The following is a 26752-nucleotide window of genomic DNA, read 5'->3' on the forward strand; positions in this document are numbered from 1 at the left end:
TGAATGCTCACTCACACCCGACCTCGTCACCGCCTCATGTTTACGCGATCTTACAGCACTCGGGAATGCATCCAACTCGGACAGCGATCCAATCGCCCTAGTCTGATAATGTAAACACGCGTGCGCCGTACAATTAATGGGTCGTCGACTTCTCAGAAACTGCATCCCCAGGATCATTTCGCACGCCCACGCAGTACTCGCCACGTCTCTGGTGCGGCGTTATTCAGGGACGGTCGTCTATCTATGCCGGGGTGGGGTCCTCAAGTGGGGCCATCATGTGGGCCGGGGGGGGGGGCAACGGGGAGGCAAGGACGACGCAGTGAGGTGTCCTCAACCTCTACGTACGTCTTCGGTCACCCGTCAAGTAACTCGAGAGGAAGGCAGAGCGGGAGAGAGAGAGGGGGGGGAAGGGGTGGGTCAGGTACGTACGAGTACACGCATGCCTTTAAAGGGGAGGAGTGTAAAAGATGGGAGAGGTGGTGAAGGTGCAGGTGCGACTCCCGGAGGAGGGCGAACCCCGGGGCGGCTTTCGGGACTCATCCCTCTTGTTCTTGTTATTCCAGAGGTATTCGAATGCCGCGCAGTGCTTAAAGAGATCTCAAACCATGGCAAAAAAGAAAAAAAAACATCATTTACCGAGGGCGCAGTTTTTGAAAAAAATATGAGAATAGCAACCTCGTCAGTTGAAACCAAAACAAAATTGATCTTGAGACCTGACTTTTTTCCTTGAAAATAAAATTATTGATAGTAAGTAAAGATTGAAATCCATAAAATTTAACTCATGTTAAATATATAATACATAGGCAAAATATGCATAAATCTATCTTTACTAGTAAACTATATCGAGCTCCCACTTTGAATCATTGTCATCCAGCCAGAATTAGTGTCGATTTTACAGATGGTTGTTGTTTTCTGCTTTAGTTATGCTTTACCAATTTCATCTTGTGCATAACATAGATTATTATGCACTCAAATAAGGAAAATAAACAAAAATATAGTTGATTGACGAATCACAAATATGATATATTGTTTAAATTTGGTACATAGTCCGTTCGTGATTATTTTGTTTTCGTGCATTTAAATGCAGTGTATGTACCTGTTGTTCATGTAAAAACTGCGGAAGGAAATGAATAAAATTATATTTTAAAATTGTATAATATTTGTTATTCGAGAATATGTGTTATTCATTTTTACCCAGTCAAAATTGGACATCTTCATGTTGCATCACCCACAGAAACTGATCAAAAACTATTAGGATAAGGATTAAAACCATTCAGCATGTTATGAAAGACTATGCTTCTATTAATTGTGGCTGAATTATAAGTTATAGTAGCAACTAAAAAGCAGTATGACGATTTCCTTTCAATCTCCCTCATACATCAGTGTCAAAAAAAATGAATTGAAAGTTATCAATTTTTTGAGCAATTAAGTTGATTCGAATCTCTGTTATAAAACGGATCATGAAGGCTTAATGCGTGCTAGTGAATAATTCCTGCTTCGATCAAGGTCTTTACAGTTCGCTGAATCTGGTAAGATTCCAATTGTTTCACGGGCGGCTTTCTTTGCGCTTTGAATTCCATCCTCACGGCATCCTACCTCACATGCTCAAGGATGTCTATTCGAGACCATTCATCAATCTTTACCTGAAATAAATCAATATAATACGAGTGACAGATGTAGCGCTTTACAAATATACTGCCAATGCGTTTATTCTCCCTATATGTATCAGGAATCCTCGTACATTTCCCATTACTCAGATCTTCACAATAACTTTTTCCACCCACGCTCCTTTTCCACTCTCTTCGAAGAATGTACATGGGTGGTGGCTTTAAACCTCCATTCTAATCGAAGCCGTTTCTCCATCGATCTTCTCGCAAGTTTGCAAGATCTTGAATTTTTCTGGTTGTCTATAACTATATGTAATGACCAACCGCCTTGACGACATGCAAGGACTCTTTTTTCGCATTCTCAACCCCCTTTCGGCTGATGAGTGGATAGTAATTCTTTGAGTTACCCGTCCGCTCCGAAGGAAGTCGAATCGTTTGACCCCGGAGGCCTCGACTTCGCAATCGGCCCGGACCGATTCCGCTTATATCCCTCCGCCCACCTGACGCCCCCAACCCTCGCCCACCCACATCCCATCCTCGAAGGAGGTGCAAATGACCTGAGTCGTCGTGCGCCTCCCTCCGGCCGCGATGACTACCGACGCCCTCAACGCCTGCACGGCACTCGTAGTCCCCAGCGTCGCCCACGCCGAAAGTTGAGTTTACACTATGCGTAAGTCGTGTTCGCGATTCGTCGAAAATTCGTCGGGGAGCACGAGTGCAACCGTTTGTTTATTCTTTACGCTTAATGAGATTACATCGAGACTTGAGGCATATGTCACAATATAACATTTTCTAAATTTATCGTCTGAAAGGCACTCTAATCTGGTGATCATGATAATATAGGGCCTTTCCTTGTTAGTTTAAATAGAAATTGACATAAAACCCAACATTTTTAACATGCCCTTATGGTAGTGGAAGATTACCGCCAGAAAATATGGTGCAGAAATACATGCCGTTCTTATTGCAACTGATATAATATGCGAAATTCTATTATAGTTGTAACAGTTTTATCGCATCACCAGCCTTTTCTGAAATGATATGAATTAATTTACGGAAAAAACAGCCGAAATCGCATAGTTAAAAAAATTAATGCCTCAGAAATAGCCCAATATAAGTTTTAGGGTATGTTTAAATAATTAGTATGAACCTCAAGGGTGATTAAAAATTGTATATACGCATCGTATTTCATTACGAATGACTGCATGAATGGACTACCGCTAATTTTTCACCGCTCATCACTAATACATGAACAAAGGTGAAGCATTGGCTTGTGCGGTCGTGATCGTAACTCCTTAAACGTTAGTTAAGCTATGGTGAGTGGGCCAGGACGAACCAGACATTCAAACATGTCACTTCATCACGAGTGAGGCCATGGAAACAGTGTAATCAAGATTCGGCCATGGCTGATGAGATTTCAGCGGGCGAATATGGTATTGCAATTTCGTCCGTTCTTATCATCATATATTCATTTGCATGCATGTCATATGTGTCGTGATTATTTTCAGTATCGAACGGAAAATGACTGTAAAACTTCTTGCTCCTCTTCCCCTGTTCCAAATCCAATGGATCACACAAACACCCACAGGGTCAAATGTCTGTAACGAATTCATGACAAGAGCTGCTGACAACTCTGACTACATGACTGCCAATTCAAACCTTTCAGGTGTCTCGACGCCCTGCGTGGGCACGACAAACAACCACGTTCCTCTCGCACTTTGTGTAAACCTAGAACAAATCACTCGCGCATTATTTCACGAGTGATTTCTTTTCTCTTTGTCGAGAAATAAGGGATTCATCGGTGAATCTCGCCCGGACGCTGATCATGAATCATGCGTCAAGGATGAAGAGGACGAATGTACCCGCATGCTGAACTGGAATCTAAAAGATTTTACATCCACAAATAAAAACATTATTCACTGGGATCGGCTAGTGCATAATTTTTGTGAGAAACAAAAGTTATAATATTCCGATTTAAATATCCTGGACATTATGCATAGCTGTCTCCATACGTCCAATACTCTTTGTGCGTTGAACTGCTATGGCCTTACAGGTTCAGTAACCGAGAGGAGAATAACTCATATTCACTAAGATCAAAATATTTTTGCCATGGTCAATGTAAAAGAGTCGTAAAACTTTCATGAAACCGACTTTGATTCAATCAAAACTCATTTTCATAAAATATTTAATCTGGTGGTTTCCGGAACCAAAAGTTCCAAAACATTAAGATTGCGTATTATTCGCGAATAGACGAAAAACGGTGAATCACGTACCTCGAAATGAGACTTCACTTTGAGTGTGTTAACCAACCAAGCCGAGTGGGCTCAAAACGCACCCTCCCCTCCCCTTATATCCTTCAAGTCTCGTTGGCTGTGCTATGATGCGCATCTTTACGTGTCGGTGCGCGAGAGTTCGATCGCGCGCGTGAGCGTGTTAGTTGCTTCTCCACCCCTCCCCCCCCCCTTTCCCCCTGACGCCCACACACCCGCGGGTCGCCTCCTCCGTCGCTCCCGCGCGCGGTCATCGTCCCAGAGGGCAAGGGAACAGTTTTGCGGGCCCGCGGCCAACAAAAGGGGTGGGCGTGGCCTCCCTCCTTGGAGAGGGGGCGGAGGAGGAGGAAGCACAGTACACGCAAGCGAACCAACCGAAGGGAGTCGGTCGGGAGAATTCGTTATTCGCATCGGGAGGGCGGGGGCGGTGTCGCCCTTTCTCTCGGCGAACGGAGCTCTCGGTTTCGGCACGTCACCAACGTCCTCGCCCCACAGCAGAGTCATCGGATGAGTGCGGGGAGATTGCTTAGGGGTGTGAAATACACGTTGAGATGAGAGACTCAAAATCGGATTTAGTTGTTCTCATCGATGTAAATAGCTAAAACTTAGATATATGAATGGGCTTATGTAGCTTAGAGCGTGGTCCTTAAGTCTCATACTCGCAAACTTGGTTGCGTGGGGAAGAGGATAAACGAGGATTGCAAGCTTACGTTCAGAATTGAATTCGAAGAACCATGAAAAAATAAAATGAACTTGAAGGAAAAGGAAACGAAAAGTGCTGGGCATGGTAGAGGCAGAGGGAAGGTTGTTGGGAGAAATCCAAACTAGGCAGGAAAAGTGGATGCAGTGTGGTAATGGAATGTTGAAGATTATGATTGAGGAGAGAATGCTGGGAAAGCGAGGTGGGGGAAGAAAAGATTAGGCATGTTGGGCGGAATGAAGGGAGGCATGAAATATTCGTAGTTGAAAAATGATTTGTTGCAATGAAGGATGTTACGTTATTTCCTAGTTGCATGTTAGGCACGTAAAAGTGTTGCTGTGATAAGACTCTGTACCCATCTTAACCAGTCAAATGCCATTAATAATAATAATAATAATAATAATAATAATGTAAGTAACGTGAATTCGCTGTTTATTAAAAAGAACTTTTGATTTTTGATGCATATTCCTGTGTTGTACCATATATTTCATCTGGAAAAATTGTATTCTATCTTCAATACAGTCAAATAAATGTGATATTAAGCTCTTTTATAGCTAAGTTTCGTTCAACAAAGTTAAAAAGAATTAAAGACTTAAAATAGGCTTTGGGTGCCGCAGATCACGGATTTTACGAGACGCATAACACGTCATATGAAGAAGACGTCAGTGCCCCAAATCATTAATCAGTTCACGGGACACCGGGTAGCCGTGACGTCTATGATAGCGAAATCAAGGCGGGGGAGCATGGAAACCTTTTCCTCCCACCCACGCTTTTGTTACACAAAATAATTCATGGGCGGAACGTTCCTTCGCCATGCGTCATCGACATGAATATCCGTTTCGGGAGGCATTGCTTTCAACGTAACTTCTTTACCTTCACCTTGTTGATAGGGAGACGTCTGCTTTGTCATAAATACAACTCCGCTGAGTGATGTTCTTTGCTGAATGTGATTAATCTAAGTGGAAATGGCTGCACGGAAAAGAAATTTTGGGCTGAAATCGGGGGAGGAAATTAGGAAGTCGTTCATTATCGTATTATTTATATTTCATGCCGTGATACACGCATCAAGCACGGAGGTCTGCTCCGGAGTTTTCCTTTTTTCTCCTGACATAAACATCCTGTCATGTACAGAATTTGACGTCGAATGATTTCAAACTGTTATACAGTAATTAAAAAAGCATACATTACAGGAATGAATAAGTATACAAAAAAACTACGGAAAAAACTAGCTTTGGTCAATGAGACGGAGGAGACGCAATTCGTGAGCACTAATGTTAACTATAGATGTATATTAACTATTCATCCAGCAAACATTATGTTTTAAAACACTTTATGGGCACACTGCTAATCCTAGGGACCTCTCTCTTCCCATGAACACGTCAGGAATCTTAAGTATTAAGTGCATCCATGTAAGTTGGGGTTCTTTGTCGTTCCTCATTGCTTCATTTCATAGATTTACTTTCTCTAAGAAATTCAATATTTTGCATAAAATACTTAAAAGCTAAATTTCCTTAGCACATCATATTTGTATGATGGCAAAGATTGGTATGTCAATGAATGATGGACTATTTTGATGGTACCATTGGAAATTGGCATGGTCTAATGCTCTTTAAAATGCAATGATGTTTAGTAATTAGTTGAGTGTACTAGTTAGCATTGCCACATAATGTCTTTAGAGCATAAAGGGAAATAAATTTTTAGAAAGCCTTTGAGTCTAATTGTTTCTAAAATTCTTTCATTCCTCGTTATTGAGGTTTTACCTCACAGTGAATCTTCGGACGAATGTTGACGCGGCGGTGACTCACTTGATGAGTCACTACGACGGCAAAACCGGGGAAAAGGCCAGAATGTCTTACCACCAACTCACTTTCTTCGAATTTTGCGGCTGTCTTAAATTGGATTTTTAAAAGGTGTTACGGCGTTGTGCCGCGAGTCATAGGACGAGCTAATAAAATAATTTGCGAAGAAGCATTCACTCCGACTCGGCTTATCTGTCAGCTCCAGCATTTTAACTGCACGATATACGACGTTGTGACACTTCAATTTAAGCAGCGCTGTAACGTTTTTGCGGGTTTCTCGATCGGATGCCGGAGCAGGTCGTCTTACCACCTAACCCGTAGACTCGACCTACTATAGCCCAGTAATTTTCGCTATCCTTCAAAATGTACTCATATTATCTTAGACATTTTATGAGACATGAAAATAAATATACGAGCATATGTATGTGGATCGAGCCCCGGAACGTCCTCGCGGGTTAGTTCTCATTTTATACATGTTATCTACAAAAATGTGTACCAAACTTTGCACAAAAAATATAAAAAACGGAAAAAGAACAGTGACATGTTTGTTTAAACGTTTCGGCGGATTTATCGCAATCGTCAACAGCCGAAAAGTTATGCTAAATTAGTGTACACTTTTACGTCTGCCATAAAATATACAGCATAAAATAAGTGCACGCATCAAGTTCTTCTTGAGTTTTGCCTTCCTGTATTTTAATAATTTTGGCAACTAACCTGATTCCTATTTCCTATAATTGTCCTTTTTTATTAGTACGATATGTCAAAACTACGGGCTGCAATTCGTCAGAGCCTTTCACATGAAGAGGCTGATGTGTACATTAGCCAAATAAGTAAAATAAAAATGAAATCACCACTCATTTAAAATTGCGGATCTGAAGCCAGAATGCGATTATCGGAAGAGAAAACAAATAACGGTACAGCAAAAATGTGTTTGCGAACAATAGCATTGAATATTGAGTAGACAGAGTGAATATCAATGAAGAGGTTCCGCCAAAAAACCGTGAAGGGAAGGATACACATATAAAAATGTTTGAAAGATAGGGAAAAACTCATTTAAAAAATTTGGGACAGGACATATATTATCTATGCTGGGAGAGGAAAATCGCGAAGGGAATAGATCGTGTGATTAAAATCGTGAAAATTGACCTAGCGAGACGAAGTGAACTGCGAAGAAAAATGAAGATGCTAGGCGGGAAGGTTGAAATCTGAAGGGAAAAGATCCCGGGAGTGCTATAAAAAAAACGTAGTTCGTGCTCAGCTCCACCAAATTCCAAAATGCTTTCACGCTTTCAAATAGCGTAACCAGGTTATATAGCTTTAATAAATATTTGACGCGAATATTAATAGTATTACTACTATGGGTGTACCAGGGAAACGTGTTTATGTGATTCATATTTAATGGATTGCGTCAATAAAACAATAACGATTGGGAAAAGAGGTCACTTTCATCGACGGTTATTATACCGTGCAGATGAACTCGAAATTGAGTTCAATTCGAAAAAATTTCAATGATATTTTGGTCCAAAGAATGCGGTGAACCTGTTTTCCGCTAAGCAGAATATCGATTGCTGATTGCGATTGAATGAGTTGTGTAAATTCTCTTATCATTTTTAATTCACTTATAATCCAATCGTGGCGGTACTGGAAACAATATCTTTAAATGACCTCCCTATGTGAAAAATCATTTTGTTTTCCTCAATGAAATTGATGAAGCTAGCTGAAGGCAGTTAGAATTTCAAATAGCTGAAAATAATGATATTTTCATGGAGACTACTCTCCACTTAATATTCCCTCGCAAAATTTACGGAGGATCAACTAAACTTCTCAGCCTCATTTCAATCTCACAGCAACTGATCCTATAAATTCGCCGTTCACCGACGGATAGACAAAACAATGACTGAATCCAAAGGGCGTATCGGTGAAATTAATCACCAAACCAAAACCACTTTTTTCTGTCTAAACATATCTTTTATGGGTGAGGAGTTCACGATGAAATAAATCACACGCACGCGTCCAGGGGTCATGTCCCTTTCCCCGGACTTGCGACTTGCCAAGGGATTGTGGCGCACAGAAATTCATCCAACCTGAGTTTAATTGGAGGCGTTGGGAGGCATCACCCGGATTTGAACCTGGGATGCTCAGGTCAACAGACCATTGCCTCATCAAAAAACTCTGTCCAATCTACTATCAAACGGGGCGAAGCACAAATGACTGAACTTACAAAATACTTCATTAATAAGCAAAAGAGTAAACATTCATCAATAAACGAATCGTGACACTTGGGTCGCGTGGAAAGAGCGTTCTGACAACTAGAGGTGCGTGGGATGGTAAATATGGGACTCGACGGGAGGATGAAGATTGAGAATTGGCAGTTTAAAGGCGTCGGATAGAAAGGGCGGACGGTGAAGTTATAATGTATGTGAATGGCGGCTCGTGTCCTCCGTTACCTTTAGGGTTCGGCTGTGGGCCTCAAGGGGGGAATGAGTGTGTGTGTGTACATGTGAGCAGGAAGGAGCAGGAGGTGGGATCCCCGTATTGGCGCACGCAATAGGTAGGCAGGTCGTCGGAGTAGGTGTCATTCCCTCCTGTTCCCCCCCCTTCCTTCGCCTCCCAATCCACACACCCCCCCTCTCCACTCCCTCATCTCTCCCTACCTGCCCCACGGAGACGCCGACTCTCCCACCGAAAAGGGATCTTCTCTCCGCACACGCCTCTTCCTTTACCCCTCCTCCCAATTCCTTCGCCCACCCCTTCCCCCCCGCTCTTTCGTCGGAGCCCCTCCCATCATCTTCGACCAACAAACTCCGTACAGCATCGAGCTCGCTTCTTTTCCCCGGTATTCCTTAGTCCTCCGCCTGCACACGGCAGTCCGTCGTTCCCCCGGGGTTGAGCGCGCGCGAAACCCCGCAACTTCAATAGCCTTCACCGCCTTTCCCTCTCTCCCCACACCGCTTTTTCTCCGCTCTCCCCGTCCCCTCCCCCCTCCGTTCTCCTCCAAACCCCCTCCCCACCGTCCTTCCCATTCTTGACGTAATAAACTCGAGCACCCAGAACTGGGCTTGAAGGTGTATGCGGTCTTTCTCATATGCTACATTCCCCGCATGCCCGTTCCCCCGGACGGACTTTCAAAGTCTGTCTCTCTCTTTCTCTTTCCCTCCGTCCTCTTAACGTTCTTGCACGCGAGGCAAAATTATTTCTTCCCCTAACGTCCTCCCATATCCCTCCTTCACATTTTATACACACACAAGTACATATATAATTCCCTGGAGGGAATACATATATGTATATTAATTCAACTATCCCCTCCCAGGTCACGGGGAAACAAACGTCACATCAACAACTCACCCTCCTCCAAATCGCCCCCAATCCTTCCGCATTTCATTCCACCCTCTCCTCCACCCCCTCACCAATATGAGCCGATTCCCGATCCCTCCACCCTCTCCCCGACCATTCCACGGCGAGGCGCTCCCCTGGCCATCCCCACCCCCTCAGGAGTTCTCGAGTGAGTGTCAACTTCGCGAGTGAAGTCTCCCGCACGGACGATTGACATCCCGGATAGACGTTCGTTTTTCCTTCCTCTTGTCCCGTCCGTGCTGTTCCCAGGGTGTCCCTCCGAGTGTCGCCGGAGAGAGTGACCAACGTGTGTTTGTGTGTGCGCCCGTCCCGGACGGACTTGGTTTGTGGTGACTGGGAGCTCTCCCTGAGGGAGGAGGCCCCCAGCAGAAGCGGCGGCGGCCGGGAGTCGTCTCCACTCTCGCTGCCTCCCTCTCAGTCCTCCACTCTATCGACCGATGACCTTCGCGCTCGTCAAGATGTGCACCAGGAGGTTCATGAGCGCCATGCGGTGGGTCTTCACGTACCCGGGTCACAACAGCCACACCTATGAGGTGAGTCGGTGTGTGGAGGAGGCGGTGCCGGGGCTTTTCTACTTCCGGCTCCTTCGGTCGGAAGCGCGTTCTTACTCGGCGGATGATTGTAGTTTGTGAGGTGACGAGTCGGTGATGCGTTCCTCGTCTTCCCCAACCCCCCAAATGGTATCCTTTCATTGAGCCATAGTGGCTCACACCGCTCCGAGTGCCACAACTCTTAGCCAATCCCCCTAAGCATGTGCCCCGCCGTCGGCTTTTTCCCGTGCCGCCGGGATGGAAATAAAGATCTCCCGCGTGAAGATCGCGGCACGCCTTCCAGCAATCACCCTCCGCGTGCTTAGTCGATGGTTCACGCGGTTTTACCGGCGGACATTCAATGTGCTGTGAGGTCTGTGTGTCGTTGTCGTGTTTTTCCGATTATTTATTTTCGGAGAGTGTGTGCCTCACATCAGAAGGATGCAGTGCCATGGATTTACCTGCATATTGCATTGCTTATCCCCGCTGTTTATCCAGCTTTCTGAGGATTCCGAGGCGAGTGTAGGCCGTGCGATGGAATAACCAATATCTCTCCTCGTTTACATTTTATTACGATCATCATCGTTTTCTCATCCGTTGGTTGATATTCCACACGATTTAATTGACTGGTGTCTCACATTTTAGCGATTTCCGATCACCTGGGAAATTTCCCAATGCGAGTGACCTTTCCCGTGGATTTTTTTCAATTGGATATTAAAGTGCTCGTCTAAAAGGAGACATGAATATTATTTCTGCTGAAAAAACTTGGATTTCAACAGACCATGGTTTAATGAAACATACGGGATCCGTAAAACCACAGGATTTATCCTCCAGTTTCTCATAAAAATTTCCGCCAGTGTGCCCAGCGGATTCCCCACCCGCCTGTTTGGACGAGTGATTTTGCGCCTGTGTTCTTCCACCTTCCTATGCGTTTGGATATTTCCAACGGTTTCTCTTCACCGAATCCAATCAATGTGCTATACGCATTTGAGATCGAATAAATATATTTCCATTGGTGATATTTGTATGCGCGGACGTGATTCAACAATGTTTACGAATGGTAAATGTTCAATACCAGGAGTCGAAATACTACGATTGACATCGGGTGTATGATTCCCCAGGTTCGATTACGTGCCATCATTATGGGGCGAAATACTATTGTAAGGACAGTCAACAGCACCAGAAGGTATTATAGCATATACGAGTGGGTTTCCTTCGGCGATTTGCCGTTAATGCCGGCAGTTGTCTCGTCACTCTTGGCTGCGTAATCCTCTCGCCAAAATTTGCCCACCCAGCGGTTATCTGGATGGACGTATCCACACCAATATCCATTCACTCATTCCGCGTAGGTATCCGTGAATTGATCGGAGGAGGTTTCGTGAGTATATCTTGTAACATGTGACTATGATGACCCGTGTGACGCGCCGTCGGAAGAATTTCGATTTTCAACAAGTGGAGCAAAACTTATACGGATTCCTCGGTAAAGTTGGCCAATGTTGGCTGAAACTGATTCGCCGACTGCAGCCGGAAAAAAATTGGCCATCGGCATATAACTACATAAATATCATCTGGTGTATCCTTGGGGGCTGGCTTTTTGCGAGTCTCAAGGACTCAAAGAGGGGAGGGTGGTGTTCCAGTCAATGTTGTCGCCACCTTCTTTTTTTTTAAGCGGATTATTACGGGTGCCTTGGATGCATTTCCGGTGATCTTAGCCTGTGAATTTCTTTTTCGAGAAAAATGACCGTGTGGGTTCTTTATGGGTGCGGGGAAGCCCCTGAAATTCCCCGGTACAAGACCTAATTACATCTACCCGACTCCCCTACGTGCGGATTTTCCTAATTTTTCTACCCATCTGCGGAATTCGAGTGTTCCACGGGTCTCGCCTCTGTCGAGATATGATCACATGTATAATTCTTTGGATTCCACTCATGAAACCCCAGATTACCATCAGATATATGTCCACTTATTCGATATAACCATATTTCATGAATGAGTCATAATTGCGTTCGCCCCTTTTGAAAGGATTCATCCGTGGCGAGGACATTCCTTCAACGCGAAGTGTGCTGCGGTAACGAGTATAATTCCCATGAAAAGATTGTCAGCTTCATTACAAAAAACGGCTTTAGATTGCGATAAACCGCTTAGAGATTTACCACATTTCATTTGCAATGCTATTATCTGAGAAAATTCGCGTTGACCTTTTCCTCTAGAATCTGAAAGAGGATTATTTACTCTTGTTTTGCAATGCCTGCGCCTACCTTATCTTAGAATGACATTTAATTTCCGACTTCGACAATGACACCGATTGGTTGGCTACGTTAGAAAATAGCGTTTTCGGATTGGCGTGAGGAAATTCCACCATATTAGTACTCTTGGCACATACCTTTCTTAAACAAATTCAAAGAAACTGCGGGAGATGCCGCAACAGTACATGTAAGTTTAACGGAGTAATCCGCTAATATAAATTTCAATGCAATTTTAGAGTGTAAAAATCAATCGCCTTGACCGGGATTCGAAGCTGGATCAACATTGCAGAGTTGAAGAGGAAGCCTTGACAGCTTAACTGGCTAAAGCACTCAGCCGGACATCGAGGGATCCGGGTTCGAATCCCGATCAAGGCGAATAATTTTTGCGCTCTGAAATTGTTGCATTATCTTTCTTAAGTTTGAATTACTGCAGATATTTGCCGAGAGTTGCAATTATTTTAATACCCGCGTTTTTAGTTATGGTTAATTTTCAATTTTTAAACGTTTTACAAGGACATTTAATCTGTGCAAATGTGACAACAGTAGTATAAATCGATTTCGCTTCATCATTTTCGAGGACGATCATCACTATTGGTTAATAAGCTTCCCTACTTTACGATGCAATATTTGAAGAATATTCATAATGATTTATTAAAAATTAAAATTTATTATATAAGTTAGGTAATGCCTGTATCAAATGACCTCATTTAATTTTTAAAATTAAATTACAAAATAAATTGATGCCTTGTCTGCTGATACAATACCCCGATGAATTATTCATGTAACTACCAATGCCATAGAATGAATGCATCATGATACCTACCAATATTTCAGGACTAGATATATAATTATTGGAAGAATTTGCCTGTAATTTAAAAAAGAAATTCCAGAAGAGTGGTTTTTATTTTAATACCAACTTATTATTTCAGCGCAAATGTTGAGACCACCGGTCGGACAAGATAAAAATCGTAACACTTAGCAATAATGATTTCGAACGAAATATAGAGTAAACAGCCTGAAAATAGTTTGCAACAAAATCCACAGTTCATTCTGGTAAAATACAGAAATGCGATTACATTGAAATACACTGTGATTGATTTTTAAATACCAATCAAATCTTTATCTGCTATTTTATTTCGTTAGACAGACCGTCTAATTTTAAAACTCACTCGTAAATATGGCTTTTCATAATTTTTATGAATAATTAGATACATATCTATTCGCTACAGTCTAGAGGAATTTTTTAAGATGAAATGGTAAAAATAGGGATATTAAAATGAGCGTATGCAAGTAATAATTATAAGACGATAACCTATCATCGTTATATATTTCGTGAATGAAGGCAAAACCGTTTTTACAGCGTTAATTTGGAGCAATTTTCGATGCTTGTTCATTTACATGATATATCACCAAACACTTGTAGTAAGGGGCTCTAGAATAAGGAGGTCATCTCGGGTATTTAACACAGACGAATACTTTTGGGTGAGAGGGTGATGGTATTGGAAAGGAGGAATGAAGGTGGTTGAGAAACTTGGCGTGGATCAAAGGAAACCTACTCCTAACTTGCTGGTAGCTATTGTTATTCTGGAGAGGTAGCGCGCTTACTAGTTCACTCTAAGGCTCGCTTCGAGTAAATGTGATTTGTAAACTCGTAGACTCCTGCGAACTTTGGGGACAATTAAATTTTCGGAATCCCAGGGACCCAGGTATTTGCAAATTAACCAGGGGCACAGAACAAAGTTTAACCTTTCATTTATCCGTTGGTTTGTAACCAATCTTCCCAGTAGGAAATCAGTTACTATGGCTTGCTGGAAACCCAGTTCTAAACTAAGAACCGCGCAAATAAAATCTCATGATCCTAACAAAAAAATATCATTGAAAAATATCATCTGGTTGATGAATACGGCAGGAGTTCCCAGATTATTTTGAACGATGCCTCTCATAGCCACGAAGTCATATGTACCTCTTAAAAGTAACGATTTACGAAATTATAAAAAAATGGAGGACTTATAAAGTACCTCTTAAGTCGTCAAAGTTTCTGAAATGTTTTTAATTGTTGTCTTGTTAAAGCAAAATATTTTCGATAAATCCGCGGCAGCGCTTATATGGTGGATTAAAAACCAAAATTCCCAAATTTTAATTCCATGGTTTAAGAAGTTATCCAAGAAGAAAGACTCAGTACCCCCAAATTCTTGTGTGTCATATGAAAGGGGATTATTAATTTAAAAAAATTAGAAGACCGGTATCTGCCTTGACTGCAGAGTTCTTGGTTTTTATTATAATTTGGTCGATTGGTCTGATTAACTTACGTACTAGGCGTAAATGAAGGAAGACTAACTTTGCTATATTTACATAAAAGTACTTTGCTAATTCTACTAGAAATTTTTTTCAATTTGGTTTCGTCGCTAGATAGGTCCTGATGATTTTTCCTTGCGAAGAAACCATGATTGGGAAAAATAACAATTCTAGTGGAATTAGCAAAGTTAATCTACATTAATTTACGCCTAGTATGAAAAACTTCCACCAAGTAACGCCTGGGGCAGTATATAATTTGCTTACATCCAATCTCCAGCTTATAAATACTTTGGTAGCAGCGTAATCAACAAGGAGGTTGGTTTGATAGGTAAGGGTAAAGCGAATCGAGTACTAATCCCAATGGCATGTGAAATTCATCCAGCGGGTAAGAGAGGCGAGTTCCATTCCCGATCGAGGGAGATGAGTGAGGCATGAAAGATATTATTTATTTTCCCAGTGGCTTATTACTTATATAGTTCTCAAAATACTAAAGAGTTAAATGGTGAATTTAAAAATACATTACTCCGGTATTTCGACCGATATATGCGCTGTAGTCACTTGAAAGCTGTTTGAGTATTTGGTGGAAGTTGACTGACTGTGTGCGTGAGGATATGAATGGCATTTAGTCGACACGATAACTGAAACACTACTAGTCTGAGCAATAGTAACTTTGGTTGGGCATTTTTATCAAATGCAGAAGAGGGATTAGGCTTAGTACAGAATCAATCCACTTAAAGGATATTTTACATTAAGGATAGTTTTACTATTTTAATAATATTCCTAGTTGTTGATAAAACATTTGAGCAACATTACATTTGGGATGTATTTTTGAAGGGTTTGAACGTTTTATGTTATATCCCGTATGGCCTGAGGGGTACCTGTCGATGAAATCTTTATTAAGATAAATTATATATGCATATATATATATATACATATATACTTCATTACTTATATACTCCTTTGTTACTTACGAGGGTCATCCGGAAAGTAGTACCCGTTCGTGCCGCATGAAGTGCTGACGACGCGAGTAGCCGCTGGACGAGGTCAGATAGCTTCAGTGGCTTGTCTGCCTTCTCTGAGCCAAGTTGCGTGACGCTAGCATTGCCTGTGTTGTTTCTGTGATTGTTTATAATGTTTAAAAAAATTGAGAACGCCGCCAGTTGTGAAGTGAGGGCAGTGATTAAATTCCTCAATGCAAGTAACGTTCGCCCATGTGATATTCATCGCCAATTAAAGGAGGTGTATGGAGACAATGTAATGGACGAGTCGTCTGTTCGGCGGTGGTGTCGCAACTTCAACATGGGGAGGGGGAACACACACGACGATGAGCGTTCGGAGAGACCGTCTGTCATTACAGACCAACTGGTGAGCTCAGTTGACGAATTCGTGAGGAACGATCGGCGCGTCACAATTGATGACATCTGTGAGCATTTTCCCAATGTTTCTCGAACAATTGTTCATGAAATTGTTAAACACCATCTGCATTATGCAAAAATTTGTGCAAGATGGGTCCCTCGCGTATCTCAATGAGCTGGCGGCGAAGGACTATGCAGCAGGAATACAGAAACTTGTCACACGTTATGACAAATGCCTTAATTTGCTTGGAGATTATGTTGAGAAGTAGTTTAAAGTATCCTCTTTCAAATAAAATATTTTATGTTTGTTAATATTTACTTTTGTCTTTTTATTTCACGAACGGGTACTACTTTCCGGATGACCCTCGTATATACTCCATTACTACTACACACATTCTCTATCTTCCGATGAAGACGGAGCAGAATTCCGTCGAAATGATCAAGAAATAACGTGTGAGTGATCTTTTTATGTGTTTCTATATTGTTTGTTGCTGTCCAATGTATTATTCGGCACTTCCATGTTATGTCGTGAAATCATCTATATATATATATATATATATATATATATATATATATATATATATATATATATATGTATGTATATGTATGTATGTATATGTATGTATGTGGGTGCATACATACGTATGCATACGAAAACCAGCCAAATGACGAACACATATTCATTCACATAGAAATAGATATTAGGAGAAGGCATAGGAAAAAATATAAAGATGAACACAGGAATGGTGGGGAAGGTGGATCACAAGGGTAAAGAAGTTTCCATGACCTGGACTTAAACCACGGATCTTTGACTTGCCGGGCCTCAGAAGGGGCGGGCATAAGACTTCACCCGAGGTAGACTGAAATTTAAATTGTTTTCAAATCATAAAGGCAAATAGTTTTTGTAATAAATATCTGTTGAGAGAATGAATGGTGCATTAGCAAGCGGGAGGGCGGTGACTGAAATTATGAGTACGTATATTCCACCATTATATGGGAAAGTGCAAATGCGGATTCAATTTATTTTCCCTTAAATTATTAGGGACAAAATTCGGTATTACCTCTCTTTTTCATTCATATTATTTGCAGAGAATCCATAAGCAAACGGGTCTGAAAGTATTTGAAAATGCATTCCCATTCTGTGATCGAGAATCGCGCGTGGAAAATAGGAATATGCGGACATTGGTTCCACCTCGCTCTTTTCTTTGTCTTCATTATCTCCTATTGGCTCACCTAATGCGGTCGATGGCCGATGGATATGACCTGAACCAAATTTACTATTAACCTTACTTCTACACAGAGCGATTATTCCGCTTCATTGGTGATTCATCTGTGCTTCCATTTTCTATAGTAGTTGATTTATTCTTCCTTTTGCAACTGGCATTTTTATGATGTCACATCAAAATAATTTTTAGCCTAAATAAACTCAACTGCTGAGGCTTCGAGTAAGTTTTAAATATTCACCTTAAAACATAGACGAAATAGTACTTTTAGCAAGCATATATATTCCAAGAATATTATTATTTAGCCTCGAAAGCTTAACTGGCTGAAGCACTCGGCCGGGCATCGAGGGATCGGGGTTCGAATCCCAAGTCAAGGCGAATGATTTTTACACTCTGAAATTTTTGTATTGCGATTATATATTACTATATATATCTCCAAACTACATATATAAAGTCTTAATACCTGATTATACCGTAAGACGGTGAAATGCGTCAAGCTAATAAATGCCTCCAGAAAATTACATCTGTATCTTTGAATTTCATATGAATTTTTACCAGGCTAAATTTATTTCACACACATTAAAGCCACCTATTCAAAATATGAAGACGAGAATATGTTATAATCAAATGGAAGCTTGAGAGATTTAATGCCGAAAATTTCATGTCTACAAACTGACATAGTGATAAGGGAAAAAGATATGGTTGGATCGCTAAATGGTTTCAGGGGATTGTCCCACCTTGAATTTTAAAGGCATAGAGTACTTTGGCTGTAATAAACTTCAGTAAGACGGATCAATCCCAAGTACTTTCGAAAGCCAAGAAAATTTATTCGTTAATTTTCTGGAATATTCTACTTTAATTTATTTTTGCAAAACCGATTTGTGACAAATTAAGAAGGCATTTCATTACGTTGGATATCCGTCTCTGCCTCAAAAGCTGGGAATAATTTTGGCTCGATCCAAAAACTCTGTGTGGATAAATAGTTAATCAGTAATCGTTTCTCATATTTTCTTTATTATAATAAAATATTAGTTCTTATAGTGATAATGAATTAATTTTTGGTTCAATGTGAATTTGTTTAGCATATACTAGAAGTCAATAGCTGGATCACTGGTAGTGAAAGCTTATTTATGTGGTCGGAACGTAAAAACGTCCTATCCAAGCATTTATTGTTATTTATCTCGCCAACACTCACTCATTTGGAAATAATCTCCTAACTTATGATCACGACTTTCATTCTTTTTATCGATGATATTCTACCATCGTTGATTTTCTTAAGCACGAGGGAATCAGCTATCAAATCTAGATATAATCACTTCCGTCGAGCTTTTAATAAAGAGACAAAGTGCCCCTGACTCTTTGCTATCGTGGCCTCCATTTGAGCAAATTACCTTAGATGCCAACGCATTGGTATGCGCCGTCGTCACGTTCCCCTACAAATACACGAAGCTTCTTACTTATCTTTACGTGATGAAGTGTAAATTGGTGGTTGTCAGTTAATTTAATGCTCGAAGCTTGAGATAAAACCGGCCCTTTGATCAGGTTTATACCAATTGAACATTATTCTGTGGGAATTGCAGTGAATTTTAACACGTGCGATACAGCTTAAGGGGATCTCCGATTTAACCCACGACGAGCTGGGTAGTCTCCTCGTAGCGTTCGTGGTATCGAAGGCTCACGATGCGCTAAACTCGGGACCTGAAACAAACCGGAAGCTACTTTTATGTATTCTCCGCGTGTAGCTCGTACCTGTAATCTATACCAAATTTCGTCGTACTTTTAGGCAGCCCATACCACTCCCCGTCTACTTATCAATTCAGCCGAACAACTTCACTCTTTTCTCTCTCCCTAACATTCTCAGACCACTGGAACTTCAAAAGGGAATTTGTCACGCGCAGCACATCGCGCGGGTCGCACCGCAGAAGCCGTTTGTGACGCCTGTTTACATGAAGGAATTCTGCCTTTTGCGAGATTGAAGCGGTCGAGGACACCTTCCGAGCGATTCGATCGCTAGCGATCCCTGTTGACCGCTGAGGGGAACTACTCGCGCTCGTAGATCGACGCGCCGAATTTGATTGAAGGTAGATAGGGAATAGCGGACGATGACATCCCCGGCATTAGTTTTAATACTATACATTTGGAATGAAATTCACTTTTTTTAACATTAAGCAAGTTCAATTTTGAGCATGTGACATTATGTTGATCGGAATAGGAATATATGGAGGAAAATGTTAAACCCAATGCACTGAATGAGCATTCAAGTAGTATGATTACGTTGATCAATATAAAACATGGGTCTATTTAAGTATATTACCAAATTAAAATTAAATAAACAGTATGAAAATATCGATCCATTGAAGTAAATTTTATCTAAGTGTTTGCATGATTAAATATATGCTTGTTATACGTGAGTTTAAAGTAAGCCAAACTAGGCTACAGGCAGTATTAAAACTGAATTTAGTTCCTCTGATGCTTCAGCTATTTCAATTATTCATATCAATCAAACCCCTTAATAACATACAGCCATACAAAAATATACTACAGAGCTGATTATATCAGAGCCGGTAGCCATTTTGGCGGACACCAACACGTGCAGGTACCCTTCAGACGAAATTATTTCAAATTATGGTTCCTAATTTTCCGGGCCTAAGTTACGAATTTGAAGGAACTTGTCAGCGCACCTTGAGTTGTTGTCACGGACCACGATGAGGAGCAATAACTTATTTGTAGGATAATGCTTAGGGTACAATTACTTTCATTTCTTGAAATTCATAATGTGCAAGCAATACAATGATAAATATTTCCATACTTGGATTAACGAAAAAACATTCGTCTTTCATGAGGTCCTCTGCTCAAAGTATAAGCAGTAAAGAAGATGAGGGGACAAACAAGGAAGCAGTACATGCAAACAGAAGAGGGGGGCGTGGTACTCTATAGATCAGAGGCCGCTCGTTTGAAAACATACCAGGGGAAAACAGAATCTTTCGAAAACTGATGCTGTAGACGCATGCTGAAGAATTACTGAGCAAGTGAAATAAGATAGGAGAAAGTGTGCAGAAGACTAGAAGAGGAAATAATCAAATAAAGAAAACTATACGAGGAAAAGGAGAACCAGGTGGATTGAGCGAACGCAGGCACAGCGGATGGATGAGGAACACAACAGAAGGAAAATGCACGATGTAGAACAGGGGGGAAATACCTAAAACCAAGTAATGAGGTTTGTGCAGAGGAGTTAATTGGGTGTAAAGGAGTTAACATTGATTGGGAAAGAACAATCAACCAATCTTTGAAATAAGGTCGAGTGATGATGCAACTAATTTCGCTAATGTGAATAATTCTGTGTTTTCAGCACGTACGTTCTCCCATGATAAAAATGGTTCGCCCATGAGAGACACGTGAGAACCAGGACGAAAACATGGACCCGGAATTCAAAAACATAACTCACATGAGAGCTTTCATGCGTCTATGTTCAAGCATCTTTTTTTTCAAAAATGAATTATGGCCGGCTAACAACCCGAAACTTCCCTCAACCAAAGACGTCATCACATTCACATAGTCATTATGTTTCTGAGATTTTTCGTGGTCGATGTAGACGCAACTTCGGGAGCTTAAAATTAGTAACTACCCTGATAATGCGTATCGATTTGTCTCGCCATTTACATGGTAATGAGCATCGGATAATATCGACGAGTATCCATGAGTAACGATGATTAGCACCGTACTATCACACCAATCTTTCATACTTGCGTCTCATGTCATCGTCGATCCGTAAATACTCAGCTCCTTTTCACACTTTTACATCAGTTACTGGGTGTAAGCATGCCCTGACGACTTCAAGAGAGGTATTCATCTAGGATTTTGTGATTATCAGTGGTTTCATGAAGGCAATTCGTATTGAAGACGGATGGATAGGAATCGCCACGGTTAGACGCTGAAATACTGGTTCGTGTACCTTATTAAGGGATTTCTGAATACATGCACACCCCCTAGTTACGAATTTGTTTGAATTCCATAATATATAATGTAATACACCTAATTTCATGATATCCCGCTCTATATCCTATCCTCATAAGATTCTATGTTGTCAATTAAACCTCGATATAATAATCATATGGAAACCAGAAGTATTACAGATTTGTTGTTAGAAATAGACCAAAGCAATACGTCACGCGTCACGTTACTTTAATGAAAAGCATAATTTGTGGCACTTAATTTAATTAGGGTCGAAGAGTGCCGCTTAATAATTTAATTGTGTAATTTGTCCTATTCAGTTAATTGCTTTAATGTTAGATATTTAAATATGCCCTACTTTTACTGTTATGTTAAATGACATCGTGCGTTTGAATGCAGTCTCAACCCAGAAATACTTCAGTTCAACTGCACACATAAGGGTTTGAATACTTTTTGAAATTAATATTATTCATTTCCTGTTTGACTGTAGGAGAGGCTTGAAATCTTAAAATAAGTATTTTCTTCGGCAAATTCTCGTTTGAAATAATATTCGTTATTGGATTTAGGTATTTAGATAAAGCGGTGTGCTCTGAAGCAGGAGTCTCCTCCGATTGTTCCTATTTCTCAAATCGTCCTACTATTCCATTTTCCTTGCCTCTTTCGGGTTCAGGGCCACAGTGCAAGCTCCCTGTCGGCTCAAAGAGTTGAAAAATGTCTTCCTCCGCCAAATAATTCCGACCAGAAAGTTAACACGCCAATTAGTGTGAGGGAAACATATGAGGCAATTAACTCTTCTCTGTGAGTTTTCATCAGCTACGAGTACCAATTAAAAATTTTAATCCGTGAAAATTGAAGGTGTCCCACCACAGTTCGCTTCCAAAAGGAACCGCGTACATCACAGGGGTTGGCAACTCATTCAGAACGTGAGCGCACGTGAAAGTTTTTTTTTCGTAAATGAATAATTGGGACAATTAAGAGAATCCTCCGAGAGACCTAAAAAAAATCGCGCTCGGCAAGGATCCTCAGTAGGTCAGGGTTTTCTCTTTCTAAAGTAAAGAGCTCCGGGGTGACAGGAAACTCCTCGCCACTGCCAACAATAGGACTCTAATGATCCCCCGCGGCCATGGAAAGGGGGAAGGGGGCCCTGAAACGGAAAGTCTTAGAAAAACATTTTACTTGGGAACGTCTTCTCTTACTCCACGCTCCGGATTAGGGTCGCCCGCCCTTAAGATGCCACCTGAGAACAAGTGGAACCCGCGTTGACTGCGATAAGGATCTCTTTCTTTCTGTCTTTGTATGTGGAACAACCTCGTGGGCCTCAATGCTTAAATATCACTTGCTCCTCGGCGCTGAGGAGTTTAGAAACTGTATCTCAAATGAAAAGGTTACAATTCATAAAAACATTTTGACTGAAGGAGCTAGAAGTGTCATTAATGATTAAAGGATAATTGAGGCGCCTATGCTCCGTTTGATTCAGTAAATATGTCAGAATGGAAATGTTTGGGGCATCAATTTGTGGAAGCGATTCATATAGGATAAGAAAATAATTGGTTCTTCCACATATATTTTATTTTACACGACCTAGGTTTCGACCTGATGATGACTTTGCAAGTCGAAACCTAGGTCGCGCATATTATGATATAAATGTGGAAGAACAAAGTATTTTCTTTTCCGAAAATGCTAGAAGTTAATGAGGAAGATTGAGAGTTAGTCATGAAGTATGCTTTAAGGAACATGCGGCTAACTTAGCACAGATTGAGATTACTATTTCTTTTCAAATCTTATGGCGCCTCTGGTGGTCTGTGCTCCCCTTGGGTTCCACATGAGCCTTAGACTTGTCATCGAATTTCCCAGGGGCCGTCAGGTTCGACCCGTGCCAGAGGCGGTATTCGAACCCATGTTTTATTTTGGTTGGCAAACGAGCGCTTTAACTAACAAACTAATCCGACTGATGATTAATTTTCATCGGACACATGGCGGCATAATTTCATTTCGTGTTAAACTTCTCAATATTCTCCATTTTTCAGAATTATTTCTTTATCGACGCTTTCAATAACATACACTATTGAACTGAGGTAAAATAGCACAGGTAATTTTCTTACGGTACGCGCGCACCTAGTACCTAGAGCCCAGTACACGTGTTCAAGTGTTTGCCATGGCAGCTATAAACATCACATGAGTGAGTATAAACAAAAAATATTTGACTGTCGAAAAGGCTTAACGTGGGAATACTTTATAATTTTCTTAAAGGTATTTTAGTATTACTTTAGTATTTTTATTAGTATTTTCTCATATTCCCTGATTTTTCGGTTTAAATTTTGTTATTTTTCGAATTAAAAATATTCATTGATTTCAACAGTTTGAAAGAAAATTATTTATATACGACGTACATTTATGGTATAATGTACTTACTTACTACATCTAAGCTTAGGATAAAATTATTGGATTGCTAATATTAATAAAACGGACGCTTTCTTTATTAGCTACTCAATTAAATCCTAGGGGTTGCGACCAATGTGCCCATGATGACCTAAACCTTAACTCTTTCAAATATTGCCACAAGAAGATTAAAAAAAAATATTCATTCTCTAGGTAAGGAAACGTACGAAGTAAAGGAAACATGTATACATACATATGAAAATAAAATATATCTAGGCGTTCATGGTTGAGATGTCTTCCAGATCCGCGTTTAACATATGAACTCAACTAATAACTGCGGAGAATATTAATTATGAGCACAAGAAAGGGAAGATTCATCACGATATTATTTGCTCGTATTGGCCGTACGCTTTCGGTAATTTCATTTTTCTTTGGGAATTCCCCGCATTGTGTTCGTATGAATGAGTGAGTTCACTCAATTTACCCTATCGTAACTTTCCGCGAATAAACAATGGATACTGAATTTCAGAATCCAATGGTCTACCAATGGATGGTCTTTGGCTTTCAATCTGAAAGATTTACTTGAACAGTAGTTTTTCATACCACCGAATAAATAACTAATCATCATTCTATGATTTGTGCAAATATAATTTTATGAAAAATAGTTCTTTAAAAATTTCTCTTCCATGGATAACTTTTCATGCACTTTTTACGTTGAAAACAGTTAGTACACATATCTTAGAGCATTTAGGAAAATTATTTTTATAGATACATTTCGATGTTATTTAACCTTATATTTACTAAAATGTTTACACTTACACCTCCGCCCCATGATTCTTGATTATCTCTTTTTGATCAGTTGATATGGTAAAGTATTGCAACAATTCCTTGTTACCCACTGAATATCAAATAAGTATCGTGTAGATAATCATTTACCTCTATTATTTTAAAGCACGAATTCATTATTTTATCCGTTCGCGTACCGATAAGGTTATCCTCTCCAATCCTGCTTCATTCGGTCTTGACTGATTGAGTTCACAGAGTTGCAAAACACTTGAACAATTGATTTAGTAGTTAATCATCTTCAATATTTTGGCGTTCTAAATTGATGGGTAATAATCATCTGAGATATATTTAGCACTAATTAAGTCTTTGTAACTCATGCGTTAAACAAAGTGTCCTTAAACTATACCTTTAGAATACAGTATTCAATACCCAATACAATCATATAATCAATTTTATTAGTACTATTTCAATATGGATACACGTACAAATTACTATGTGCACATGTTGAGTCAGGTGTCATTTAGTGGAATTGAAATGTATTAATTACCAAATGATTTTTTAAATAAATCCAATATTTAAGTTACCCTGAAGATTGTGCAATGATTCTAAATCGAGTTAAAAATAAATTCGCTCACTGTTGGGCAATTGCTATAAATTGGTTAATAAAGGCCTGCGATTTCCTATTTATTTCGGTCATCACTTAGAAGAGATTCGTCAGTTTTTGTTATTTTTTCGCATTAATTTAAGTTATTGACATTATTTATCTCACAAAAATCCTGATCCTTCTTCATATAATTAAACCCGAAAAACATTTTTTCGGGTTTATTTAAATTTTTCGGTCATCAGAACTTTGTGAAAGATATTTGGCCTTATAGGCTTCACTGTGATTTGTCATTGGGTAAAGCGGCGAACGCCCTACATTTTAACTTATATAAAACCTTGAGTGCCCATTCAATCCTTATGGAAAGAACAGTTTTTTCTGCGGATGAAAAGTCCCTTTAAATTGTGCGTAAGCGCCGTCATCCGGGTGGAAACGCTTTGCGCATATTGATGTGGGAAAGCGTATCTAAACCAGTGATTTTCCTTGGAATGCCAGAATTCTATGAAACAAGTTTTATTGAGAACTTCACCTTCAGGGAAAGATCAATGGAGGGGAGAAAAATGACCAAGATTAATGAGTCTGCGGTGGCAATATCTTACATCTATTTGTCATGCCTCCAAAGTCACGTACATAGTGGTGGCGGGGTCGTTTGAAACATGAGGCATTCTTTGTCGTCGGTCTTTGCTTTGAAAAAACATTTTTCAAAGCAAAGACCAGCAAAGGTATTAGTGGAGGTGTTACCCTGATTTATGTTATTATGCATGATGGAGCCATTTTTAATGTTTTCAAAGATATAAATTCAAAATGGTTGTAAGTGGACTGACAGTCAGATGAGATTATTTGAGCTTTTTTCCATTCAAGATACAAGCTCTATGCATTTATGTGAAATGTAAGTGTCTTTTCTCTCTTGGTGAAAACATTACCAAATACCATTCCACGAGTAACCACTATCCTATCTGATGATTTCTATTACTAAAGTTTGCTTAGTTTTATTTGAGCACTTGACAAGTATTAGTGACTAAATTTCTTAGGTAAGGGTTGGATTATTACCTATGATATTTTAAGTGGTTTCATAGATTTGCTATGCCTTCGTCACAGCGGTAACGTAGCTTTAAGGGCCTATCCTTGTCTTCAAATGCGTACAACTAGTTAATGTTTTTTGGAATATCAGGAAATATTAGATAGCATTATTTACTAAATTAGTAAATAATTTAATCGATAAAATAAAACTAAAATAGGTTTGCATTTTTAATGATAAAATACAAAAATTTGTATCAGTGGCAAAACAAAGTAGCATTAGCATTGAATCTAGCGCATAGTGAATGTATCTTCAACATTTAAACATTAGGCAATGGGTGATTGCCGACATAAAGTTTGTTCAAAGTTGCAGGTTCGAGCCGAGGTTGTTCTAGTGCCAGCTGGGCGATGGAGGAGCCTTTCCATATCAGTCGGTAGAGCTAGTGCATCGTGACCATAGAGTTACGGCATTACCTGCTGCTTTACCGCCGCGAGAGAAGATCTGCATACCTTCTTAACCCGTTTAAATGCTACTTGGCTGCAAGTGAAACTTTCCTATTTTTCTTCATGGGACAAAATTTCTCCGTCTCTGAATGAGCCAACGGTTAAGGAGAGCAAGTAATGCGTACGTTCACTTAGTCC

General features: G+C 40.3%; 1 protein-coding gene across 1 annotated transcript in view; it reads left to right on the forward strand.

The window, feature by feature from the left end:
- The first annotated feature begins 9482 nt into the window (after positions 1–9482).
- Pura (Puratrophin-1-like) overlaps positions 9483–26752 on the forward strand; it is a 1144475-nt gene continuing 1127205 nt past the window's right edge. The window contains exon 1 of the mRNA XM_071587878.1: positions 9483–10260. Coding sequence (XP_071443979.1) covers positions 10165–10260 — 96 coding nt within the window. The 5' untranslated portion in view covers positions 9483–10164. The remainder of the gene's footprint in view (positions 10261–26752) is intronic.

Source organism: Hetaerina americana, unplaced genomic scaffold (assembly GCF_022747635.1).
Source record: "Hetaerina americana unplaced genomic scaffold, ioHetAmer1.1.p SCAF_3, whole genome shotgun sequence".
In the NCBI taxonomy this organism is placed as follows: domain Eukaryota; kingdom Metazoa; phylum Arthropoda; class Insecta; order Odonata; family Calopterygidae; genus Hetaerina; species Hetaerina americana.